The 25828-nt window shown below is 40.1% G+C and overlaps 2 protein-coding genes across 2 annotated transcripts; one reads left to right on the top strand and one right to left on the bottom strand.

Moving 5' to 3' along the window:
• Positions 1-2874: 2874 nt before the first annotated feature.
• On the bottom strand, positions 2875-7848 carry LOC308332727 (stonustoxin subunit beta-like). Its single transcript, XM_080788763.1, has 6 exons — positions 7712-7848; positions 7459-7625; positions 4915-4947; positions 4763-4825; positions 4549-4691; positions 2875-3507 (listed from the first exon to the last, which is right to left on the bottom strand). Exons 2-6 carry the CDS (start codon positions 7499-7501, stop codon positions 3085-3087), a joined length of 705 nt encoding a protein of 234 aa, XP_080644889.1. The 5' UTR covers positions 7502-7625; positions 7712-7848; the 3' UTR covers positions 2875-3084.
• A 60-nt stretch (positions 7849-7908) lies between these two features.
• LOC308333588 (tripartite motif-containing protein 16-like protein) lies at positions 7909-11975 on the top strand (the record flags this gene model as incomplete). Its single annotated transcript, XM_080790047.1, has 7 exons — positions 7909-7948; positions 9020-9103; positions 10137-10199; positions 10316-10459; positions 10675-10737; positions 10872-11014; positions 11259-11975. 7 exons carry the CDS (start codon positions 7909-7911, stop codon positions 11679-11681), a joined length of 960 nt encoding a protein of 319 aa, XP_080646173.1. The 3' UTR covers positions 11682-11975.
• Positions 11976-25828: the final 13853 nt, after the last annotated feature.

Below are 25828 nucleotides of genomic sequence, written 5' to 3'. Positions count from 1 at the left end.
TATGTTGATCTGACTGGTACTAGTCTGTATCTACTATACCAGTATGTCATACATTTGCAGCATCATTAGAAGATGCAAGAAACAGGAGTAATAAGAGCAGCTGTCGTCATATTTTCTACATGCCAACCATGGATCTGCTGATTGTCATCAAGCTATACCATGCCTTTCTGCTATAGCTCATTCCCACAACAAGATGGTCCATTTAGATTATAGCTCCCTCCTACACTGGATCTCTGCTATTCAAATGCCACCAACACTGTCAAAGCTTGCCTCCATCATCCCAGCCTCCATCTTCTATTTGGAATCTTGCATGGATCAAAAGTTAAACTAAATGTTAGATTAAATTGGAATTCAGGTGTGCATAGCTCTAACTAAAGCAAACAGAAATGCAATGTTTTCATGGCTCTAAACTTAAACTTAAATTCAAGTTTGCAAGATATAAGGGGGGTGCTTACTTAGCTAAAATTAGGGAACATCTTAAGAACAGAGCCATTACATAAATTCTTACTGTATTCCATTTGTTGCAATAAATGGTAAATCAATTTGTGATGCGAGTGTTCCTAATGGAAAAGCACGATAAAGTGCTCTCCCGTCATTTTTTGTGTTCCTGACTGAACCATATTCTGTGACATTTTCCATTAGGAGTAATCACTTCTGATTTAATAAAAAAAAAGATAAGAATCACATTAGATTATATAGGCTTTTGAGTGCTATCTTAACCATTCTTTTTAGAATTGGAACCAGTACAGGATTAATTGCATAACCTAACCAGGGTATCCCCTGGTTAGTGTTATTGAGTTCTCTGCACCTCACTAAAGACATTTGTAGTCGCTATAGCTGTGCAATACAAGGGCAAAATCCCATTGGCTTGTTGTTGATAGAACCAAGGCAATTCTAACTTCCAGGTTGGTCTACAAAAATACAGTACATCATCCATACAACATCTCTGACCCATTGTACGACCAGTACAATGGGAGACAAGTAGGGTAGATGAGTAGTAAGTAATTGTGCTCTGTCAATCTATGTCTTTATCATTCTTGACAAATATCATGCTTAGAAGTCAGTTTGGTGAGCCATAGTCATGGGAGAGTATGTTTTGCACTCCGTCTGCGTGTCCTTGTGTCCGTCCGTCCGTGTGTGTACAGCTAATCTCCAGCATCCAGTGCCGTTTCTACGGGGGGGCACTAGGGGGCACTGCCCCCCCAGATAGACTTTGTGCCCCCCCAGTCCAGAACCCTACCCCACCATTATTTTTAATGTTTTACAGGTTTAAAATATATATAATGTGTTATTTTCATGTTCTTTGTGTTTATAATAAATTTACATTTTCTAATTAATTCATAGTAATAGAAATGCAATAATAAAAAGTACACTGGCACCTAGTCGGTGCACCTAGTCGGATTCGTTTTGATGCAGCGCACCAAAAGCTACGTCATTCAGTCACAGTGAAAACAAACCCAAACCGGTAAAATTGAATCATGGATATTAGGAACTGGCTCAAAGCCAAAACACCAAACTCTATAAACCCACCAGCACCTTCAGAAAGGCAGACTGATGACGATACTGAAACCAACACCATGTCGCCTGTTGTTAATATTGCGGGGAGTCGTTAAAGCACCGAGCACTACTAAATGCACAACGAAATTCGGTCGTCGGATCACATTACTGGGGGTTCGCGAGTGTCGGATAGCATTATTCCAGTGAGGCAGAGGGCTGCATGCTTCTCCACCAGAGGTTCTTGGTTCTGGCACACCGTCACCGAATCAGGTAAAACGGGACAAATACCCAAGTAGCCTTCATAATGGCAAACGCGCAATCTGCAGACGCGCAGATCCCCCCCCTTTGCCTCCCGACATAAATACACTATATAGACTTGTTGTTTTTGGTTGGTGCATAAACTTTTACTCATATTCCCCTACCGTGGAGATGGCGACATATAAAAGACACTATAAGCCTAAATGCTCAACTATTTGTTGGTGATTAATGGTTGGTGCATAGGCTATAGTCTTTTTTTTCTACTTTCCTCCCGCCGTGGAGATGCTCATTGTGTTCATTGTGTTGTTGGTGCGATGCGATCGTGTTTCCACATGACAGTATATAGGCTATGTTTGTTTGTTTGTTCTGTTGGCTACAATAATTAGGCTATATTATTTGTTTTGGTGTATAATTGGAACCTATACTTGTAGCCCTTCTCCAAGCCTTTTGTGTTGTTTTATTGTATAGCCCAATGTGAGAGCTTAATTGCTATATATGGATGTGAACTTGAAAAATCAAGTGCCCCCCTTGGAAATATGAATGCCCCCCTGCTGATTATTCCCTGGATACGGCACTGCCAGCATCGTTGGCCCAGAAGATACCAAACTGTGCAGTGTGCACACACACTCCATAGATGCCAACGACGAACCCCTGCCATTTTTTCAACAGCGGCCTGTTATAGCGCCACCACGAGGCCGACTTTTGCGAAACACATTACTTTACATTACTCGTACACAATTTAACCATACATCATGCAAATCAGTATACACTATCTCTATAGTCATGTGATCAATACGGACCTGTCTGCTTCCCCATATTCAATCTCCATTGGCTAAGATTGCCTATCAAAGTTTGCTGGATTGGCGTTATGAACAAATTACCTCAAATCATGAACGCAGAGTGCAAATCTCACGCAACCCGGTACACATGATCTCTATAGTCATGTGATCAAGACGGGTCCGTTTGATCTCTCATATTACATCCTGCACGCTCCCCCACACATAAAAATGGCAGTACACCCCTGGTGCGCAATATCAACACATCAGAATTTGAAATGAACTTTGTTACATTGTTTTTGCTAACCTACTCTACTTTTGCGAGACAACAAGACACCAAGAATGTATGTGCGACTAATTTTATTTGACATTTTGAACACTTAAAATACAGGATATTCATACTCAAGTCAACATTACAACATATACAAACTTTACAAATCAAGAAGAATAAATATTTTATAAATAGAATAAATATTTCATTAATCTCAGTTACATAAAGCCAGATGAAAATAGCTTTTGAAAAAGGTTTTTTAAAGTTTGTCATTTATATCCATCACTCCTCTCTTTTTTTAAGCATGCAGTAAGTGTCTGTCCCCAACCAGAAACCCGGGAACATGGTGTCTTGGAAGTCAGCCTTAAACTGATGCAAAAGCACAACCTCCTTTTTACTGTCGTCTCCCTCCTTCACCTCCTCCACTGAATACACATTGAGGATACCAGCAGGTTGGTCTAGATATGTCCCCAAAACGGAGCACCTTGCCTTATCCTTCAAATCCTTATTCTGGCCATTGTGCCAAGCTTGATAGCAGGAACCACTCCAGCCAAATCCCCAGGATTGATCATTCTCTCCCAGCCCGCAAGGGCCATCGGCGGCCCTCCTTGCTGCTCCTTCATAGGCAGCTCCTGCCACCAACCATCCTGAATACTCCAGCTCCCAGTAGCCTCGGAAGCCCTTTATGCCCTCCTTGGTGAGAACCTTTGAGACAGTGGATGAGAGACTGTGTGAAAGTGGGATTCAGATTCAAGAAGCTTTTATTTGTGCCCGACTTACATAAGCAGCGAAATGTTGGCGAATGGGACCTGGAGATTGTGCTACATATAATGAAAGATATATTAAATAAAACAAAAAGAATAGGACGGCAATAAAAATGATATACTGTACAAATATACACTACAGCGATAGGGCTATACACTAATACTCAGGGGCTTGTCATACACAGGCACAGTAACTTAAAATTAGAAGCTGTGTTCCGTGTGCAGTAAATTTCTGATCAAAAACAGCATTGTTCACCCAAATGGACAGGTGGACAGGTGGTGAAAATGAGCACTTACAGTGTGCTAACACACTGTAAGCAATGCATCTACACATTCTACAATTGAGCAGTAATTGTGATGTCCATATCAAATAAATAAACAAACAAAATGTGCAAAGTAACCATGTGCAGATGTACAAAGCAACAGGAACAACAATCAAATGTGTACGTGTAACTCTATAATTATAAGAAAGTTCCAAGAAGCTCAGAAAGCCAAACCCCTCCCACAACAGGAGTGGTGATGTCAGAATAATACAATTCAGTTACATTATATAAAGGCATGGCCTACCAATCCTTTTAGCTACTGCAGTTCAAGCAAGTTACTATGAATGCAGTTTGTGAATAAAGCAGTTTGCTCAGTAAATACATAGTGTATATTTATCAACTACTGTATGATAAAACACTCTTCAAGAGTATTTGACTCGCAAAATATGGCCAGGCATTTCCTGGTTGTGTCATGCTGTGTTTATTTATGGATGGAGGTGCTTCTGTTTTGTAATTCATGATCCTGTTATTGGTCTACCTTTGAGAGGACAGACATTCTGACAAACCCTGTTGACTGCACTACACATATTGGCCTACAGCCAAAACGTTCATATAAATTATTATATTTGTGTGTGTGCATATGTGTGTGTGTTACACTGCATGTCACTCAGTTAAGTAAGTTCTCATATTGCAGATGTCACAGGGATTATAGTAAATACCTGTGGGGAATGCTCATATCGCTTTGGGTGATCTAGTACAGGACACAGGAGCTCGTCTGTCATGTGAGCCACTTTGGCTCCAGCTTCTGTGATCCACAGTGACTTATGGGCCGTCTTGTCATCCAGAGAGAGGTTGAACCAATCTGAGAGGAAAACATGAGATTGTGTGTTTTTGTCATGCACACAGACAGAAAAGATGAAAACAATTGCTTACATTTGATGAGATCCGCCCGGCAAGTGGGCTCCGGTATATTCGGCTCATAGACTGGGATCTTTTCTAAAAGTAAAGAGAAAGTATAAAACATTAATAAAGAAAATGATAAAAGATGGCCCAGAATACAACAATTCCAGTTTCATGTGTCTTACCTATTAATGCATTTCCAACTTTGGTTTTCTTTGCTACAAGAAGAAAAGAAAAAAGGGTTCAGTCTAAGCTACTGTATATCACCCCTCAATGTCTCCCAGACATAACAGCAAAACCTCTTGCATGCAGAAGCCAAACCCAGTAGGCTTCCCCTCCCCAAATTTCTGGCAGAAGCCCTTGAAGGGTATTTTCTCCATTCTGTGCTAAGCTACTATATTAGAACCAAATATCCAACTTAAAGACGTCACACATACCCTAAGTATGTATCGCTATGTCGGAACTAGTGATGAATTGAGCCATAGGTCAAAGTGGCATATACTTAGAAAACCATCTGCCTCTGTCAGATCATCACTTCACACATCACACATGCTAGCTGGAGCCAGTGGTTGATTTGTGCCAGGTGGTTGGAATTACCAAAGAACCTTGTACGTTGCAGCCTTGGCCTCAGCCAATTATTCTCAACTCTAGAGTGACTAAACACGTGCAGTATCAAACCCTGCATATAAAAAGACACAATCCTCTGGCATGAATCAAATAAGTGGAGATGTGTGTGCCCAATAAAGCTTTTCCAGTGAATAACCATTAACCAGTATTGCGGATGACTCCTAAAAGCAAGAATGCATACTGTCCACTTTTACTTCCTAGGCTTAGCTAGATCATAATAATACATTATGCTGATACGATGACCATATTATATGAATTATAGGATACTAAAATGGCTTGCAAATAATGATAATTAATTATGGGAAAAGACCAAATCTGCCTAAATGATACTTACTAAAATAAATCATAGCTACCACTCTAACACCGGAAAACAGATCCTGTAACTAATACTTTTGAATGACGTATAGCCTTGCACTTTCTGAATGTCTGGTAAGAACACTGTGGAGAAGTAGTAAAATACAGTTAATCCCTGTAACATTACTACGGTACTATGTTGGTGTCTGCCAAAATACAGTGTAAAGCATTTGGGGTATCAAGTGAACCCTTTCAAAATAAACGAACTATTTCTTCATACATTAAAATCCTCTCTAGTGTAACAGTTTACGTTGGCAATTTGTATCATTAAATAGGCTTCAATTATAATGCCATGATTTACTGTACATGTTAAACTAAATGTTACAAAAACTCCAGAAATGTGCAATAATGCAATTATGTCTCAACAGTAAGATCTGTGCTGCTTTTAATTACATAAAATGTTTAATTCATTCATCCAGTTTGTTTTCCCTCCACAGTAGTGCACATGACTAATTGTCATCCTTGCTAAACCCCAAAAATTATATCCATGAACTACTTTGGCTTTTTTTTACTATTTTGAAAAACATTTTTGAATAGTTAAAATAACCAATCTACATCAACACGTTGTGAGCTTGTAGATTTGTATTTTAACTATTCCAAAAATGTTTTTCAAAATAGTAAAAAAAAAGGCAAAGTAGTTAGCAAGGGCTTTAGCGCTGACGAAAATAGAGCCCCAAGTGTCAAAGCCAACAAGCTCTGCCTCACAGGAATCTTCAGCTACACGTGACATCATTGTCTGGCAACATTACAAGAGGACACTGTGGATACAGTACACATACAACGTACTATGTAGTGACTAAAATCTACCACAAATTATGTATATGTTGCTGATGGGTGGATGAATACCCATAGATTTCCTTTGTTGAAATGGGCTCAATTATCATTTTTCACCAGATAATTTAAAATAAAGGCACAAACAAATTCAGTTCAGTTTCAAGTTCAAGAGCAGGAGCTCTTTATACACAGCCCATTTTTCTTTTTGACTTTCCTCCTCGATTTTATTGGGATAGCCGGGGGAAGCCAACAGCTACTGTGTGTGCAGTGCCTGGGGAGACCCGATGGACTAGACACCTTCGGAAGCATTTCTAGCGGGTTTTTTGGAGCGAAATGACTATCTCAATGTCAAACCACCAAAGCACTATCACATATCTTTCAAAGGAAGTTATTTTTGCACGTTGGGACGTCAGTGTATACATTATCTCCCTCATAAGGACTACGGCTTGCCATTGAGTTATAGCTCTGTGTCACTGCCTTTACACAGACAAGTCGTAAAATCTGTGACCCGTCAACAGCGCTGACATAACAGCAGTGCTAATTACAGCTAAAATGCTGAGGCAGGTTACTAAAAGCATTACTAAAGTTTGTGTAAATTATTGTATTGTGTTAAAATAAGTGTTTAAATGGCTCTATATTCCAAAATCATTATTGTTTAAATGTTCAAGCTTTATAATCAAATCATTGCTATTTGTTCAGGAACAGGGGTCTCTCTGCAGGTCACCACCTTTGATTATTAGTATGTGGGAGATGTATTTACTTGTATATTACTAAGTATAATTATGCAGACAAATAAGCTATCAAAATACTATAATTGACAGAATTACTGTACCATATGCACAATGCAGTAGTATACTAATTTGACCAAAGGACAAAAGAAACAATCAAGTCTCATATATCAGGTGTTTAGCTAAAATGCAGGAGAAGTAAATCCACTAAGTACCATGATCAAAACATTTAAACATCATAGTTACCTGGCTTTCTGGTCTCAGTCATGCTTCCTGCAGTTGTAGGCATCTTAACGCAGACAGTCTGTAGAAATGAACATTTCTCAGCTGGTTCCCATTACTCCCGTTTCTTCATCGCAAGGGTAAGTCTGGGTCCTTAGTGTGACTGCTTAGTTTGTACCACTCTTATATATCTTTCAGATGGGATAAAGTGGGGGAACATTAAGGGCCAGAGGGACAAAAGGTGGTGATTTAAAGGGGAGGGGGCAGAAGCTCTTACCTATGCCTGTGTTTTTCCTTAAAAAGCTTATAGGATGGATGGTTGGGATGTTTTTCGGGGAAACCCACCTCGAACCCCTCCCACAGCTGAACGGATATTGCGCACTCACTGCCCTGATGAATGAAGGGATGATTGCGTCGACTCAAACTTGGCAAACTTCGCAGTGGGGGTTGGGTGAGGTCTAGCATGCAGAGGTCATGAAGAACAATACTCTTGAAGCACTTGGAATTGGTCATGGTGAGGCCAACTTGAGCTTTGTAATGAATTATGTCAGGTAACTTTGATGGTAAAACACAAAAGGGAAGAATAATGCATATGCATTATTCTCTTTTCTATTTTATTTGGTATTTGATGTTAATTCAGATTTTTTTTTACTTTCTTGATACCCAACATTGAGTAAAATTGTGATAGCGTCTCCCAAATGTCTAAATTGTAAAATAAATAAATGTGACATTTTTATATTGTTCACTTATAGTGCCGTATTTGACTTACTGTGTGGAGGTTTGGGGTAATGCTTAACAACTTTACAACCATTATGTATACTCCAAAAGCATTGAGAATTTGTACACCATGTTGGGTACAGGGACCATACGAATATACTATTTCTGAATTCCAAGTGTCTTAAGTTTATGGATCTGGTCAGTTCAAAACTGCTCAAATAATGTACAAAGCAATAATTTAAGAGGAAAAAAATATTTTGAGAAACGTTTTGGGCGTATAAATGAGTATTTAATTTGGTGGAGTGACTCTGTGGAATGGTCTGGATGATGAAATAAAAAAAGTGGAACTATTGCACTGTTTAAAGGTATATTCATTTCTGTTTTGTTGTGATAAACCTCCCTACTATAGAGTGTGCTGATCATATAAGGAGTTCCTCCCTGTCCCCAGTTAACCCCTGGGGGTCAAAAAACCTTAGGTTTCATTTTAATGTAAGTAAAAATATATATTTAAAATAAGCTCTGCTGATCTGCTGAATGTACTGTATATGTGAGAAAGGCTAATACACAAAAATTGATAACTTTTAATATAACACTATTCATGCTAGTCAGAGTCACTTGATTTTGAGGTCCATGCAGGCTCCAATCCACCAGGCTTTTGACCCACATTAGCACCATGCTATTTGCTATTTGCCACACACTAAAAGCCTTAATGCACATGGCTCAAGTTGAGAAAGAAAGTATTCATCCGGTCGTGCATCCATTCGTGCAACCTGCTCTTCACGGGTGGGCTACATGTGAGGTGTTTACAAGCTTGGCACCCTGCCAAGGCCCCTTCTTGCCAAGGCTGCACCCTGTTGTCCTCCTTCAGTTCGTGCCAGCCCCAGCATGCAGATGAGTGACTTTGGAACCTCTATAGTCTCTCCCCCACCCCTGTACTTCAAGGGGAATGTAGGTCTGTCCTAGACTTGTCAACGGGATCTATTTAAAATAAGACGAGGGCTTGCGGTATACAGGGGATAACAGGCTGTCCTGTACCTGTAAGGTTCCACTGTTGTTCACCCAGCGCAATCACAAAGGACACAGAGCCTTTGAAATGGCTGCCGACAGAAAGTGACACTGATCTCAAGCCAACGGACTGGGCTGTGATCCTAAATGTGAAGGTCACGATTTTAACATTGAATACCTTATATACTGCTTGAATTCATTGATCAAGTGATTGTATGAAAACATGACATATTATATTCAATCTAATTCAACTCAATATGATTTGATTATTATTAGGGTATAATTAGTGACTATCACATCATTGTATTATGATCATCATAATAATTAATTCGTGAATTATTAATAATGTACATTTAATGGCCAATACTACACCAAGTAGGCTACAGTCAATACACTGTCAATGTACAACTTCCTCCACTCATGTCATTCTTCATAACCGGACAGCTGCTTTTTCTCATTTTAAGTAATTTAGATTTTTCAAAAGCAACTGATATAGTCTAGATAGGGACCAGTATGTAAATATCTGAAGTTGTCTCTTATCTCTTGCCCTATCTTTTAAATCGTACATTTTCAGACAAAACACAAAAGTTAAAAAGGCTCATCAATTGCTACAGTCAAAGCTAGCGTAATACACTGTCCACATAACAAACCAATTGTCACAACACACCACATAAATAATGTAAAAAGTGGGTAGAAATGCACTCTATATTTAAAAGAACAGATTTTTTTTTACGTTACCGTGCATAATTCTTCACATCCATTATTCTGAAGTTGCACTGCAATTTTCAATATCAACAGCCACAAGAGAAAGTTAAATCAATGATCTACTCTTCACAATATTGGAACTAAGAGTCACTACAACAAGATCTTGTCCTACTTGTCCTACATATTGAGGGCCAGCCAGTATGTATAACCAACATGTCCTCTTGTTTGCAACGAGAGTATATATTGTGTAGATTATATTGTATAACATCTGACAGGGGTCATGGACATGTATGTGGGTCAGTGGATCAAGCTCTCTATAGGCGGTGGCATGCAATCAGGCATGGTTTCCAGTTGCACATATAGATCAGTGAGCTCATGACTGTACATAGCTGACCAAAACATTTATTTTATAGCTCACTGGGGCCCCAAAACCTTTAATACCCTATATCCCAAGGGTATATAAAGCAGCGTGCTTGGAGAGTCACGGCAGTAGCCACCAGCAGACCCAAGCAACACCCAGAGAACCAAGACACAAGAGATAGCTTCAAGATGCCAACCAGACCCTCAACTAGGAAAGATAGTATACCTGCACAACAGAGTGAGAGAAATCCTTCCTTCCTTAAATTAACGTTTTATTTCTTTGAGACATTTGAACAAAAGCATTATGCTTTTACTCTCTAGCTCATTTTTGCAGTGTTATAGAATCTCGGAGGTAGGAATAACAATTTGTCTTAATAGGAACAACGCCTAAAGTGCAGGCCCCTAAAGGAGAGACGTAATCTAAAAGCTTTGTACTATTTTCTCACCACCCAGAAAAGACCCCAGAATACGTGCCGAACATCCCTGAGCCCACATGCAGAGCTGACCTTCTCAAACGTAAGCATAAAGACAGCTTGCCACCAGATCCTATTCACATTTTCAGCCTAATTTATTTTTCTCTCTAAAAAACAGCAATTGATCCTTCTCACATCCCGACCAACACTAAGGATCATTTTCCCCATGTGCTCCAGATTGGATCGACCTCGTTCTAGATGACAGAACAGCCAATAAAATGCTGTGGATCACAGAGGGTGGAACCAAGGTGTCTCGCATGACAGATGATGTCCTGTGTCCCATACTGGACAGTCCACAGAGATATGAGCATGCGCCACAGGTAGGTTTTTGTTTGACAGAGATAGCACAGCCTAGGCCTAATTAATGCTAATGATTAAGTTAATAATGGTGTAGCTTGTTGATAATAAATCTCAAACTTACAAAGCAACACAGTCATTAGCTTGAATAATTAGTTGTTTTCGACAAGCTATGCTGTTGTGCGACGGAGCCAATTGACATTTGGCTTAACAAACCAGATGAAACCATTATTCCACTGAGCCCATGGTATTTTTCTTCTTTTTAAGGTTCTGTGCAAGGATGGAATATTGGGCTTCCGAGGCTACTTTGAGGTAGAGTGCTCTGGGTGGACGGTGGTCGGGGCGGCTTACCCAACAGCAGGAAGGAGGGCAGGTGATGGACTGTGTGGCCTGGGAGAGAACGACAAATCCTGGGGCTTTGGCTGGGGAGGATCCATCTACCAGGCCTGGTTCGACTCCGGTGACAGCAAAGATATCCACAGTCCACATTTTCCCAGACTGGGAATATATATTGACCAGCCTCGTGGCATTATTAACTTCTACGGGGTTAAAGAAGGGGGAGATGACGGCACAGTTATGAAGGAGGTTGAGTTTCTGCACAGGACGAAGAACTCCTTCAAGGATACATTGATGCCTGGTTTCTGGTTGGGACAGAAGTCATCGTGCTTGATAGTTAAGGAAGGACAGTAAAGGCTAAAGACGGGAATATAACTTGTGAGACGTTACATACTGTAGTCGATTTGCAGTGATATCCCAAATGCATAGCCTGATAAAGATTTATTATTTATACCGTAATTATAGTGGAGACTGATTATATTAATACTGGAGGGTATAGGACATCAAACAGTATTAGTTATTTCGGGACAAAGCAATATTTGTGGCATTTGTAATTTCCATTTTAGGAATCTGTATCTAGATTAACATTTGCTGATTTACCTCATTATTCTGTAATATTTACATTAAGTAAAATAATCTATATTTCTGTTTTTTGCATTTCTTGTTTACCTTGCATTCAAGTTATTTTTCCCCATATTGTAAATTGCTAAACACATCAGTAAATATAAAATAAACTTGGATTTTCTCTTTTCTAAATACTTTGAATAAATAATTTATTTTAAATGATTTATTTTTTCTGCCATTTTTTTTTACCATTAATTTCTCACCAACTGTATAGTTATCTGAGGAAGAATGAGGGGTAAAATATCATTGTCACATATTTATTGCCCATGCATTGCACCTCAACGTTTATGTGGCTTTTTACAATATTGATAACTGAAAACTTTTCACTCCACTATATTTTTCTATGAATGTTTTCATTGCTTGTAACTTGAGCATAGCCGTCTAAAATACGATTGGCTGCACGCTAAAAGAAACCAATCACAGTACCAGTAGCAGCTCTCAGCTGGATTTGGTGTAAAAGCAGAAAAGGAGTCATCCAGCTCCGTGAAACAAGCACAAGCATATCAGTTTCCAAGTACTTACCCTGCAGTAGTAATGATGACAAGGGAAGGTAATAAGGTATGCACGCCAACAGAGCACCCATGGTCTGTGAAAAATAAATAGAGCAATGGATTGTTTTTAATTTATTTATTTATTTTTAATACTTCGCAATACTTAAATACTTTAAATAGCAAGTAATCAAGTACTTTAACTAAAGCATTTTTTTGACCGGGAGCATCTTTGACTTTGTGTACTTTGTCTACCACTGACTGGGTGTAAACGTTCAGCATTTTCCCAGACTGGGAATATATTGACCAGCCTCGTGGCATAACTTCTACGGGGTTAAAGAAGTGGAAGAGGGAGATGACGGCACATTTATGAAGGAGGTCGAGTTTCTGCACAAGAGCTCCTTCAAGGATACATACATTGATGCCTGCCTGCTTTCTGTTTGGGACAGAAGTCATCGTGCTTGATAGTTAAGGAAGGACAGTAAAGACTAAAGACGGGAATAAAACTTGTGAAATGTTACACTGTAGTTGATTTGCAGTGATATCCCAATTGCATAGCCAGGTATAAAAATGTATTATTTCTACCGTAACTTGATTTTTATAGTGGAGACAGTGTGTTATATTAACACTGTGGAGGGTAGAACATCAACATTTTAAAACAGTATTAGTAATTTCGGGACAAAGCAAATTGTAAAATTTGTGGCATTTATCATTTCCATTTCAGGAATCTGTATGTACAGTATCTAGATAAACATTTACTAATTTACTTCATAATTCTGTAATATTTGCATTAAGTTTAATAATCTATATTTCTGTGTTTTTTCATTTCTTGTAAGTTTTACCTTGCATTAAAAGTTTTTTTTCTTCCATATTGTAAATTGCAAAGCACATCAGCAAACTTGGATTTAGTCTCTTTTCCTCAACACGTTTGTATGTTTTTTACGATAACTGAAGACAAGACACTATGTTTTCTATGAAAGTTGTCATTGCTCGTAACTTGAGCATAGCTGTAAAATATGATTGCCTGCACGCTAAAAGCATACCCGCTTTGTCCACCACTGACTATGTGTAATGGGTGCAACTCATAAAAATACAGACATTATACTATATGAACATAATAATAATAGCTCAGATTTATAGTGCTTTTCTAAGTACCCAAAGTCGCTTTATAAAGAAAGGATCATCCATATTATAATAATATAAATATACTTGACCCTGACAAGCACTTGGAATTGTAGGAGTTGAGGCATTACTAGTTTTACTCGGTTCAACAGATAAATATTGTGAAAATAGCAGATCTACAAGCTGAAGCTCACAGCGCCTTGCAACTTCAAAAACATTGTGCAACTTTGACAATTGGCCAATGTTTCACTAGTTTTTATAGTATAGTTTTGTTTTTTTTATGCAGAAATTATCTCATAAATTTTCTTTCCTGCTTTCTTGTTGAGGCTTTAAAAGGTCTTAAAGGTCCTTAAATTATCACTTCACAATGCACCTGGGGGTCCCGACCCACAGGTTAGGAACCACTGCAGGAATGTGGGGGGGGGGGGGGGGTGTGGGGGGGGGGGGTGTTCCAGACCCACAGGAACACACCCAGGGTGCCGGCCCGATTACGGCGAGCCGTCCCACGTCCGAAACGGTTGAGAAATGACAGAGTTACCGTGTGGGGGTCCCTCTACTGTACCCTCTACTGTACTGTACTGTCACTGTACTGGCACACCCGAAATCACCATATATACAGTTAATATGTGCATGTGTGTTTGTGGTTGCACCACTCAAAAATAATAATTCATAATTAAATAATCTCTTTCATATCTGGAAACAGGCAATTTAAGAATTTAAGAGGAGAAAGACTATATTGCTGTGCCTTACCCCAAGCTGTTGAATCATCAGCTATAAATAAAAGTTGGCTGCAAAGAAGGGGGTATGAGATAACCATCAATGTCAAGTTGGAAGAACTCATACTCTGCCATCCTTTCAGCTGCTCTGACCCTTTCATTCTTCACCTGGACCTGTTAACACAAACAGACAGAGCCACGGGATTGGGCAGGTGACACGAAAAAAGATATGCAAGGAAGATGTCAACAAGGAAGCATGTGCAAAGAGCAAACCAGGCTGATGAATGAGAATGACTCTACAAGAGTTTGTGAGGGGACAGGAAAGGTCATTTGTTATTTCATTGATAAGACAATCAACACATTTTAATATCCCATTCGGTTAAAAAAAACATAAAGGCCCTGTCCATTTCTGCTTTCATTTTTGAAACACATATTTTGCTACTACCGGTACTCAAACAGATTTTGTCCAAAACGCATACAAAGCGGCTCAGGGAAAAATATTTTGATGGTATGACCTCCGCTTCTAAAGTTATAGGCCAAAAAGTGAATCAACCCGCTTTTTAATTAGGCTATATTTATTTTGGGCCCCTAAGCTAGAATCCATCAGTAGGTCCTAAAAAAGCCTCACGAAAAATGTGGCGATTTTATCTGCTTCATAGTGGTAATGGCCTTAAGCCACTGGACTAAACAAGAGGCTATATTTGGGGATGACTTCTGTGACCTCTTGTCTGTGAGAGATACAGTACAGAATGTCTCTCTTACCTCTGGACCCCTGGGTCGTTATTGATAGTTACATGTTGGGGTGCATGTTATGGTGACTGGAACGCTCATCACTCACCCCAGAACACACTCTGCCCCTTTTTTTCCACAGACCTCTTGCCCCCAGCAGTTCTTGTATTCGTTTTACTGACGATACGTTTAGGAATAAGGCTAGGTTTAGTCCTAGTTTTACTGTGGTTAGGTTTAGGAATACCTGGTGGTGACCGTTCCAAAGGAAATGCAAAGATCACACATGGGTGGCAAATACCGATGAGAATAAGAATAAAATAAGGTTTTATTTACACACACACACACACACACACACACACACACACACACACACACACACACACACACACACACACACACACACACACACACACACACACACACACACACACACACACACACACACACACACACACACACACACACACACACACACACACACACACACACACCGCATTACTGTGGTGCTGAACTGAATTTCTAAAATACAAATGAATAAAAAGTTAATTATTATTAGTAGTATTAGTGTCATTATTATAGGGATATATAAGATATAGGGAATATAGGGAATTAACCATAAACTAGAAACTAAAATAAAACCTTTTTTAAAAGACATCACTGTAGCAGACCATAGTTCATGTGGTAGAGAATTCCAGAACCATAATGTCTGAAGGAACTGATTTCATTTAATCTACTGTAGGTGCAGTGATAGCCGTGTGATAATCTGGATCTATCCACCGTGTACTGCGTGTGGTCAGTGAGCATGTCGACAGTACATACAGGAGCTAGCTGGCCATTCACAGATTTAAAAACAAGTAGCAGCCTATAAAGTCAATTATTTGTTTTACTGGCAGCCAGTAGGCCTAGAGATAAGTTCAATTCAAATATGATTGATGTGTTCAAAAGGTTTTGGGTTTTAGTTCATGTCCTCTGGCTACAGCAGCTTTATGAATAAACTGTCCCCATTGTATCAGTCTAGAAATGAGTGCACTGTGCATTACACTAATCAAGTCAACTGGAAATTGCATAATCAGTACACAGAATAATACTTACTTACCATATTGTGACATTTTATTATTTTAGTAGAAAGGAGTTTGCCTGCCATCTGGCTGTGATGTGATTCAAGCGCACATTCAGAGTAATGATTCTTTACTTCATCTTTGTCTCCCCCCACAGGCTGAGGCTAATAGTGTACTGTAGATGTAGACTTGTAACTTTTCATTTTACATTAGGTTCAAGTATTCTGGAAGAGGATCCTGATCCTCCCTAAAACATAGTCAGATAAGTTGGAAAAAATAGGCCTAATAATAATGAAAATAATAATAAATTATTAGCCTATTATTATAACTTCTTATCTAATTCATGTAGCTTGTGGTTCATTTTACTTGGAGAGTTAAATGTACTAACAGTAGGCAGTAGGACTTTTATTATGTAATCATCACAGCGGCTGCAAAAATGTAGTGCAACAACATAGGCTATAACCACTTCTAGCCGCAATTTGCAACTCTAGATTTTTAATCTAGTACCCTCCATTGACTCCCCACTCATCCAATTTGGTTTGCGATCTGCTTGTCTTACACGACGTTAAACTCAGAAACATTGCAGCTGTAGTCCAAGCTTGAATTATGCTCTTTCAATCTGCCGAGTCCACCGTAGACTGCATGTTATGAGCTACTTTCTGTCAAGAAACTCTGTGCTTCTGTGCTGAACGGCCCTGCGTTCCACCTGTTTCGAATTTGCACATAATGCAGGATGCAGCAGCGCGACCCGTTGATAAAACGAGTGCTTCCAAACTGCAACACTTAGAAAAATAATCACCTGCAGAGGATGTCTTGACAGAAAGTAGCTCATAACATCTCTACGGTGGATTTGTATGAAAAACAAACTCGGCAGATTGAAAGAGGATAATTCAAGCTTGGACTACAGCTGCAATGTTGGTGAGTTTAACGTCGTTTAAGACAAGCAGATCGCAAATCATTGGATGAGTGGGGAGTCAATGGAGGGTATTGCAACTCAGATTCATCCCATTATAAAAAAAATCTAGCGTTGCAAATTGCGGCTAAACCACTTCGTGATCAAAGCAGTTTGATTTCTACTAGTGCTACTCGTTTTAAAGGCTAAGCAACTCTAAGAAAGATTTTTAATACTCAACCTTTGACAGCCCAATTGAGCCTAGCTCTGGTCCATATAGCCTTAATGCTAGGCTAGCCCAAATTTTTACGAGAATCTAAAAATGTGGGCTAATGCTAGGCTATGGACCAGAGCTAAATTGAGCCCATACATCCAGCCCTATAATGTCTAATTGTTACATGCATTACACGTATTTCACATATACAGAATATACGAAAGTATATGTGAATGATCACAGACATTCTAGGCGCTACAAGATTCTGATTGTGATTAAACAACTCACCAACCTGCAGATGTACGGATAGCTTGGATTATCCATATCTGCACAGTTTGTTTCATAAGATCCACGTAGACATGGTATGAGCTAGTCCAACATTTAGACTCTCGTAGAGTTTTCTTCGATTCTGACGATATCAATATAGGCCTAAATGTTGGGCTAGGTATGAGCCAGGCGGTCTCTGGTATGATCGAGCTATTCCTTGATTGATACATTCCGTGTAGGTGCTACTTTTTCCATATAGTTTTGGAAGCACTCATTGGAAACTCACTAAAGGTCCTGCATGCTGCATGCATGCCTGCACTTCCTGTTTCGAAATTTACCTTATGCACACGGCTGCCATCTTGCCAGCAATTAAGGCGCTATCTAGGTGCAATTTCCCATTTCCTGAATCCTCATCCAAATAGAAAAGTCCTAACTGATTGTATTAAACAAAGTCAAACTCACCAACATTTGCAGCTGTACGGAAAGCTCTCTTTCTACAGTATCTGCAAAGCGTTTGTTTTATAAAAAAAATCACACCCGTGTGAAGTGAGGGGCGCTCGATCTTACAACATGATGTAAAAAAAACATTGAGACAAAACATCTCTTTATTGTCAAATTTGTTGTTTTTAAAACAAACATTGAACTAAAATCAAACATTAAACCTATATAGGAGGGCCCCTCAAAAATCCACTGTAGACATTTTATGAGAGCTCTACTTCCTGTCAAGGAATTTGGAAGGTCGTTCAATATCACTCAATTACGGCCCATGCGTACCACCCGTTTTGAATTTGCACATAATGCAGGAGGCAGCAGGAGGTTGCTTTAGCCTACTGATAACGAGCGCCTCCAAACTCTACTTAGATAAATAATCATCTGCAAGGATTTTATTGACAGGAAGTTGCTCAAAACATGTATATGTGGATTTTTATGAAACAAACACTTTGCAGATAGAAAGAGGATAATTCAAGCTTTTCGTACTGCAATGTTGGTGAGCTTAACCAGTTAACCTTGTTTAATTATACAATCAGAAACAGATAGGACTTTTCTGTTTGGATGGATGGGCTGTCAATGGGAAATTGCACCATAGTTGCACCTTGCTGGTAAGATGGCAGCGGTGTGCATAAGGTCAATCAAAGAGATTCTATATAAAGAGGCGATCAGTCCTCAAATATTTGGAATCGCCACTAGATGGCGCAGCAGTAGTGCTGCCGCCAATATGGCCCAATCCCTTTGCCTCCCTCAAGCCCTGAGCCCTGAACCCTCATTGACTTTAGTGACGTCAGCTGTAAGTGCTTGAGGGTGAGAGGCTGCAAGGGCTCCAAATTGCTGTGAAAGGAATGGGAAATTATTCGTTTAAAGGACGACTTCATCCATTTCTATATCTTATCTTCATATAATTGGTCCTCACTAATGCTCATGATAATAATGGTAAAATAAAATCCTACTCGGTCTGTGTCTCATAGGAGGGCTGTGGACACCCGCCTACCAGTGACATCATCATTATATCATTACATCATCACTGCTGTAACTGTAGTTTTATTACTTTTCAAATCACCTCCGAAACCACATGCGTTTCTATTTAGAGGAAAAACAATAAAATATCACCATTTTCTTTATTATTGCAATGGTTTTATTGAGTTTTTGAGGGGTGCTAGCCACTCCTATGTCCAGCTTTGAGGGTTTGTGTAAACACAAACATTGTCTTAACACAAACATTGAATGCCGTTGACAATGAATGGCCAGTTTTGAGTGTTTGTAAATACTATTACAAACATTGAAGACGAAGGTGAGGACGCAAATTGTGATTGGCCAGAATAAGATGATGTGTGATGATAACAGCGCCCCTCACTTCACATGGGTGTGGTTTTTAGTAATACATGTTATAACCACTGGTGGAAAAAGTACTGACGTTTTTTACTTAAATAAAAGTATCAATACTGCAATGTAGAAATACTTTGTTACAAGTAAAAGTCCGGAATTCAAAATGTACTTGAGTAAAAGTACAAAAGTATCGGCCTCAAAATATACTTAAAGTACTGTCTGAAAGTAAAAGTACTCATATTGCAGAATGTCCCAAGTTCAAAATGTATACATCTTTTGGAAATAGCAGATCTACTACTGTAGATCGGGTGTAGCCTACTTAAGTACATTATATACTTAAGTAAATGTACTTAGCTACTTTACACCACTGGTTATAAAATATGTATGGCAGGATGTACTAGATTATTCTTTTATACTTATGTGTTGTTTTTCAAATGTATAATTGTTTTTATATATGTGGAGCCCTAGCTGTGCTTCTCAACCCGTGGGTCGCTCTCCACATGATTTTGGGAAGGATCCCCAGATGACAGTGGACCTTTTTAATACCAGTAAGACGCCCTGAGGGCGAGGTTGTGTGCACGCATCCGCCTTGGTGACGGCAGACAGCACTGACACTTTGGCATGGGGGGTCAGATGAACATATAGAATGAATTATGTACTGGCCAGCTAATGGGGATCCTTACAAATAAACAAATGGTTAATGTGAGTTATTCTTTGGATTGCTGCAACTGAACAGGATCTGAAGGTCCAGAGGGCACTTGCCTGGAATGCCCTGCATGGGATGAGGAGTGTAGAAATCTGACATGGGAGCCGAGCTCAGCCGACCTCAAGAGTTCATAGCCACAGTGGAGTCAGTAGTGCTGTATGGGTAGAAATTGACGCTCACAGCATAGCAGGAAAGGGCCCTGTTTACACACGAATGCTACAAATGGCACTAGTGTCACATGGACAGACCACACCAGAAATATAGACCTCTACAGGGACCTGTCATGGGTCACAGACAAGGTCAGACAAAGAAGGATGAGGCTGGCTGCCTGGGCACATGTGTCATGCACCCGGAAGTGGTGTCAAGCAAACTGACATAGCGGGAGCCAACCCAGGACACATATAGGAAAGGAAAGAGGTGCACCACCTACGTCCTACGTAGCAGTGCCGGTTCTAGGCCTTTTGAGGCCCTAGGCAACATATTATACAGAGCCCCCCCCTCCTGCTTTGCCACGCCGGATAAAAATTGTAAATTTGCCATGAAAATGCTTCAATCTGGTGCACTTTGAGATCAAAATTAAGAAGCTAGGTGGGGGCCACATATGTTTATAAACAAATCACAAATGTTTATAAACAAATACCAAAATGTTTATAAACAAATCCCAAATCCCTTGGTCCTACCCCCCCGACCATGAGACTTACTACAGGTCTACTGGTAGTGGTCCTACCCCCCCCATGAGACTTACAAATCCCAAATGTTTATAAACAAATCCCAAATGTTTGTAAACAAATCCCAAATGTTTATAAACAAATCCCAAAATGTTTATAAATAAATCACAAATGTTTATAAACAAATCACAAATGTTTATAAACAAATACCAAAATGTTTATAAACAAATCCCAAATCCCTTGGTCCTACCCCCCCGACCAGTACGTAGACACGCGACAGTGGAGCAACAACACTGCAGAGCTCAAGACCCTGTTGCTAGACAGGAGGGGGTGGAGGGCAGCCATTCAAGTTGGTGTTCACTAGTCCACACTCTCGCATCGCATCGCCATTAACACAGAAGTACTCTTGAGGACTCATCCATACCACGGGCCCCACTGCGACTGCACTGCCTGCACAATCTAGATCTACAGTATATTTACAGTGACGTTTAGAACAGCAAAGGGTAACGGCTAACAACGCCCTTTAGCGGTTCTAAAATCAGTTGTTGGCTTATTGTTTTGGTATAGCACATTGCATATAAAAAGGCAATTCAAAGTGCCTTTGAACACACACACACACACACACGTACTGTAAGTCTTTTCCACAAGATGGTGCTACAGTATATAGTAAGACAAGATTCCCCAGTGTTTCATTATAGGAAAGGAGTCAGAGAATAGCAGTAGTGTTTTGTAATCAAATACATATTTATAAGGACTTTCATGAATTATAATGTGGATGCAACTGGCAAAGTGATTGATTTCATCAATCATATTGCAAGAGTAACCTAACTCGGCAGTCGGTTCCTATATCAGACTGAATGCTTTGCACCACGATTTAGCCCATTGAAAACTCCATCTCTTTAGATATACCTGTATATATCTTGGCAGAATAGGTTAACCCCATTGCCTTTCCTTTATACTTTGTCAGTTTAAATTATAGTAGCCCTACTATAGTGCACTTCTTCCTCAAGTGGTCCACAGGGGGAATGTAATATGTATTCGGCCTATGGTACCTTGGCCTACCATATATTTTACATTTAATAATATGTTTGTAAAAATATTTCATAAAGACAGAGAAACAGACATCAGCTGGAGATGAGTTCCATTGCAGCTGTTGCCACCATTCACCCCAGGCAAAACACATGAGTGGCGGAGAAGTTCATGTTACATTATAAACAAATGTATTCAGGGAGTCAAATTAAGTCATCACTTATATCACTTTGCTATAAATCACTTTGCCTACATTTTGATCTGGCGTGCTAAATGGAAAGATTCATTCGTGTGGACGGGCTGTAAATGAAAAAATGTAAACCAGTTAAAGTTCAGTCATATTTGACAGCTTCTGAGCTTGTAGATTGGCTATTTTCGTGTATGACACTGGCACGCAAGTATAAATCAGCCTGGAGGTGGTTGTAGAGGGGAGAACCATAGGGGGAGAACAGGGAAAACTATGCTTTTCTGATGTGCTTCTGTGCCGTTTCTGTAGAGCGGGGCCTTTCTGCAGGGGGACCCCGATCCACAGGTCCACTGGTCAATAATGCTAAAAATAAAAGCTAAAAATGTTGAGAGCTATAACTGCTGAGTAGCCTACCATAGATTTTATTTCACTGTATAAACATAATAATTTGCCACTAGGCCCGCTATGTGGCCCTCGCATAGAGTTTGGGCTGCTAGGCGGTTACTAGCTCTGGTCCATAGCCTAATGCACTTTGCTGCCGTTGCATTTAGGCTATGGGACTGTTCTCGTCCTGCCATCGCATGAAATGCAGACCAGCCTCTCTAGCGAAAATATTCAGAGCGTTTTACCTATACAAAGGCGGCTTGTGTAATTAGAAAGCCTACTTTCCTTAGTGGACGCACTCTAAGCCCCCCACGACCACACGTATAAAATTTACTTTTTGGCCAGAAAGGGATTGTTTTTTCTTCGGAAAAAAAAAATACTTTGTTACTTCACTTGCCAAGAGACAACCTCATAGACAAGATTTTTCCTACCAGTGAAAGAAAAGTACATTTTATACGGGGGCTCAGAGTGCGTCCACTAAGGAAAGTAGACTTTCTTCTAATTACACAAGCCGCCTTTGTATTGGTGAGTAGGTAAAACGTTCTTAATATTTTCGCTACAGAGGAGAGGCTGATCTGCATTTCATGTGACGGCAGCAAAGTGCATTAGGCTATGGACCAGAGCTAGGCGGTTACCGTTTCTTGTTCCCCACACAATGATGAAGTAGGTTGGTGTCCTGACTCCTCAGCTATGATGGTACCATCGAATCACACAAACTCATATTGGCCGTTTATATCTTTCCAGTAAATGATACGTAGCTTGCGGAGTTAGTTCAGTCAGATATACTCGAGGGGTTTCATGCCGTGCTCAAGGGCACATACACATACTCAAGGGGTTAATATGCTGCATTACTACGTGGGTGTATTAAGTGTGTGCAAGACCCACACGTCATTCGCTGGTGTGGCAGTCAGCTGACCAATTGGGTGGGCTACATAAAATCACTAGACTGCATGCTCTTCCTGCCTTCCTCTGCATATCGTTCCTGGTTGTTATGTGAGGTTTGCTCCCACCACCACCCCAGCACCACTGGTGGTCTCTGTATTTATGTTCCCCATGGGTTTTTTTATTGTATATCTATCTCCCTGCTCTTTAAGTTTCATGATAATGGTGTTTAATCGTGCCGAGTAGGGAGAAAATGCAGCAGAGCCGAACGCCAAGATAAATATCATATGCACACTATTCTCATTCTTAATAAATATTGGTTAAATCTATTCATGTGTTGTCTGACTGAACTGTATTCAGTATTCACACCAGGTCTTGGCTCCCACAAAGTATCCCAGAGTAGTTGGTTTGGGAGTAATTGAGGGACACCTTTATGAACACATTGGTGAAGAAAGATATTGTTAAGAATATTGTGCAGATGGCAAAAAATTTGGCATTACAGTGTACTATTTGGTAAGAATATGATAATATTGTAATGGCATGGCAGGACGAATTTGCACACCAGAATGCCACAGTTATATGTCATCACTTTAAGAACAGGTACACGTATTTGTTCAGTTAAGTGCAACATTTGGCTGTTTTATAGTAAAAATAGATAATTCAATAATGGTGACTAATTATTCTATCCTGTCCCAGTGAGGTCGTAACTTGCGGAGCCGAGTCGGATGAAGTGGACTTCGCAACGTTCGGCACAGCGACTCTCTCACCTGAGCTCGCTCCTGATCTCGACCTGCTTCAGACTTAAGGTAGTTCATAATATATAGGTAATGTAAGTACCGAACAAGCAAATCGTTTCACTCTATAGTGCCACATTTGCCTAATTTCTGAATAGATAATTATAGTAGGCCTATTTCAATTACAGTGAAATCCAGTAATTCTTTCTTTGAAAGGCCGTGCACATTCTATTTTACCTCGGCCCTTACACACTCTTGACATCAGTCTCAATCTTAAGAATTTCTCCAAAATGGGCACGGTGGCACAGTTGGTAGTGTTGTCGCCTCACAGCTAAAGGTCCTGGGTTCGATTCCCGCTGGGGATGCTGTGGGCGCATGTTCTCTCCTCCGTGTCATCAGTGCGAGGCTGGGGTTGGCGAAAGGGCCTTTCTGTGTGGAATTTGCATGTACTCCCCGTGTCCCCCAGGGTAGGTACCCTCACAAAAAACTTGCAGTATTCTCTAAACTAGATCCCCCTAGCCAGATGGAGGGGAAAGGAACTGGTCAGAATAACGTGTTCCTTCCTCGCGTTACGTCCGGCCGGGGAAACTCCCCACTGTCAGGTGAAAAGAAGCGGCTTGGCCCAGGATTACATTCGCTAATTGACACTGGGTGAAAAAGAAATGGGTTGCAAAATCGTGGGATAAAAAGTATTTTAAAAAAATAAGAATTTCCCCAATTAGCAAGAGAGCAGTTCAGTATTGGGGTGGCATGAGAGTGTGAAATGGAAATGAGGGATGCCTTCAGCCTACGCATGTTATCTAGAAGCTCCGATTCGTAAGGCCACCTTCTAATCCTTCATTGTCCACAGCAATTTCCGTCACATCAGCTGAAACTCTATCCTTTGGTGGTCTCGTGCGGGGGGCATGTCCTCATGGAACTTTCACAGATTTACACCAGACCTGATCAGTAGAGCACTTGTCTCCACAGAGTCGGCTGTTGAGACATGCACATTTCTCCTTTGCTGAGGGGGTGGTGGGTGTGGGCGAGAGTGACGAGCAGTAATGAAGACATTCCCCGCACATGCATTTTCACCACAAGATGTCACTGAATATGGAGCCAGCCACTGCTGGTTGAGGTAACCTTAGAATGAGTCACTATGCAGCCTGGCTCGGGCCAGCTGAATGTTGGCACTCCTCAGACGCAGAGTACACTGTTCAGAAAACCTGTGTATTCTATAGGTCTTTGTGCCATCGATTAATAAATTAGTCAACTATAACACACAATAATGTACAGTTGCAAATACACCATGCTGTGCAGAAGCATACAATGCTTTGATGTGATCATTTTTAATATTAGATTAATATTATACGGGAGGATGTTATTAAAAACAGTGATGAACTTGATTTATACTTTAATACTGAGAGTTATGCTTATGCCATGCTCATCAATCATGGCTATACCTGGCTATGGGTCAAATAGCAGCTGTAAAGAATGCTAAAAAGTTGTTTTAACCAACTTGGAGCTCCAAGTCGGGTGAGTTTACTACCAGGAAAATGTAGACATTTTCAGATAACTGGTAATGTGATTACGTATATCTAAACTTTCTGGGGTTGATTGTAATAGCTGGCAGCACCCATCTGCATCTACTGTGAGTCAAGTGCAGTATGAGGTCAAAATAAAACAACTATTTGTGAATACTACTTGATCCTGATCTGGCCTTAATCCGGTTTTGAGAGGCGACAAATTCTACGTTTTGGGGTATGTGGTGATAATAAAGTGTCAGAGATGCGGTTAGATTCTGGTCATCTCATCATGGCACACAGTAGTTCGGTCCCAAACGTGAGAGCAACTCAACAGGTTTAGTCAGTCCATCAATCTCATCGTTAAACGGATAAAACCTATTTCAGCACCACTTCCTAGCTCTTGTCTCTCGTACCTTCTCACACCCAAGTCACTCTGCAGTGCTTAATGTCCCTCTGCTCTTGGAGAGTTTCAAGT

Source organism: Protomyctophum bolini (assembly GCF_963924005.1).
Source record: "Protomyctophum bolini genome assembly, chromosome: 18".
In the NCBI taxonomy this organism is placed as follows: Eukaryota; Metazoa; Chordata; class Actinopteri; order Myctophiformes; family Myctophidae; genus Protomyctophum; species Protomyctophum bolini.
Note: the sequence above shows the minus strand (reverse complement) of the source record. Positions and strands in the feature narration are given on the sequence as shown.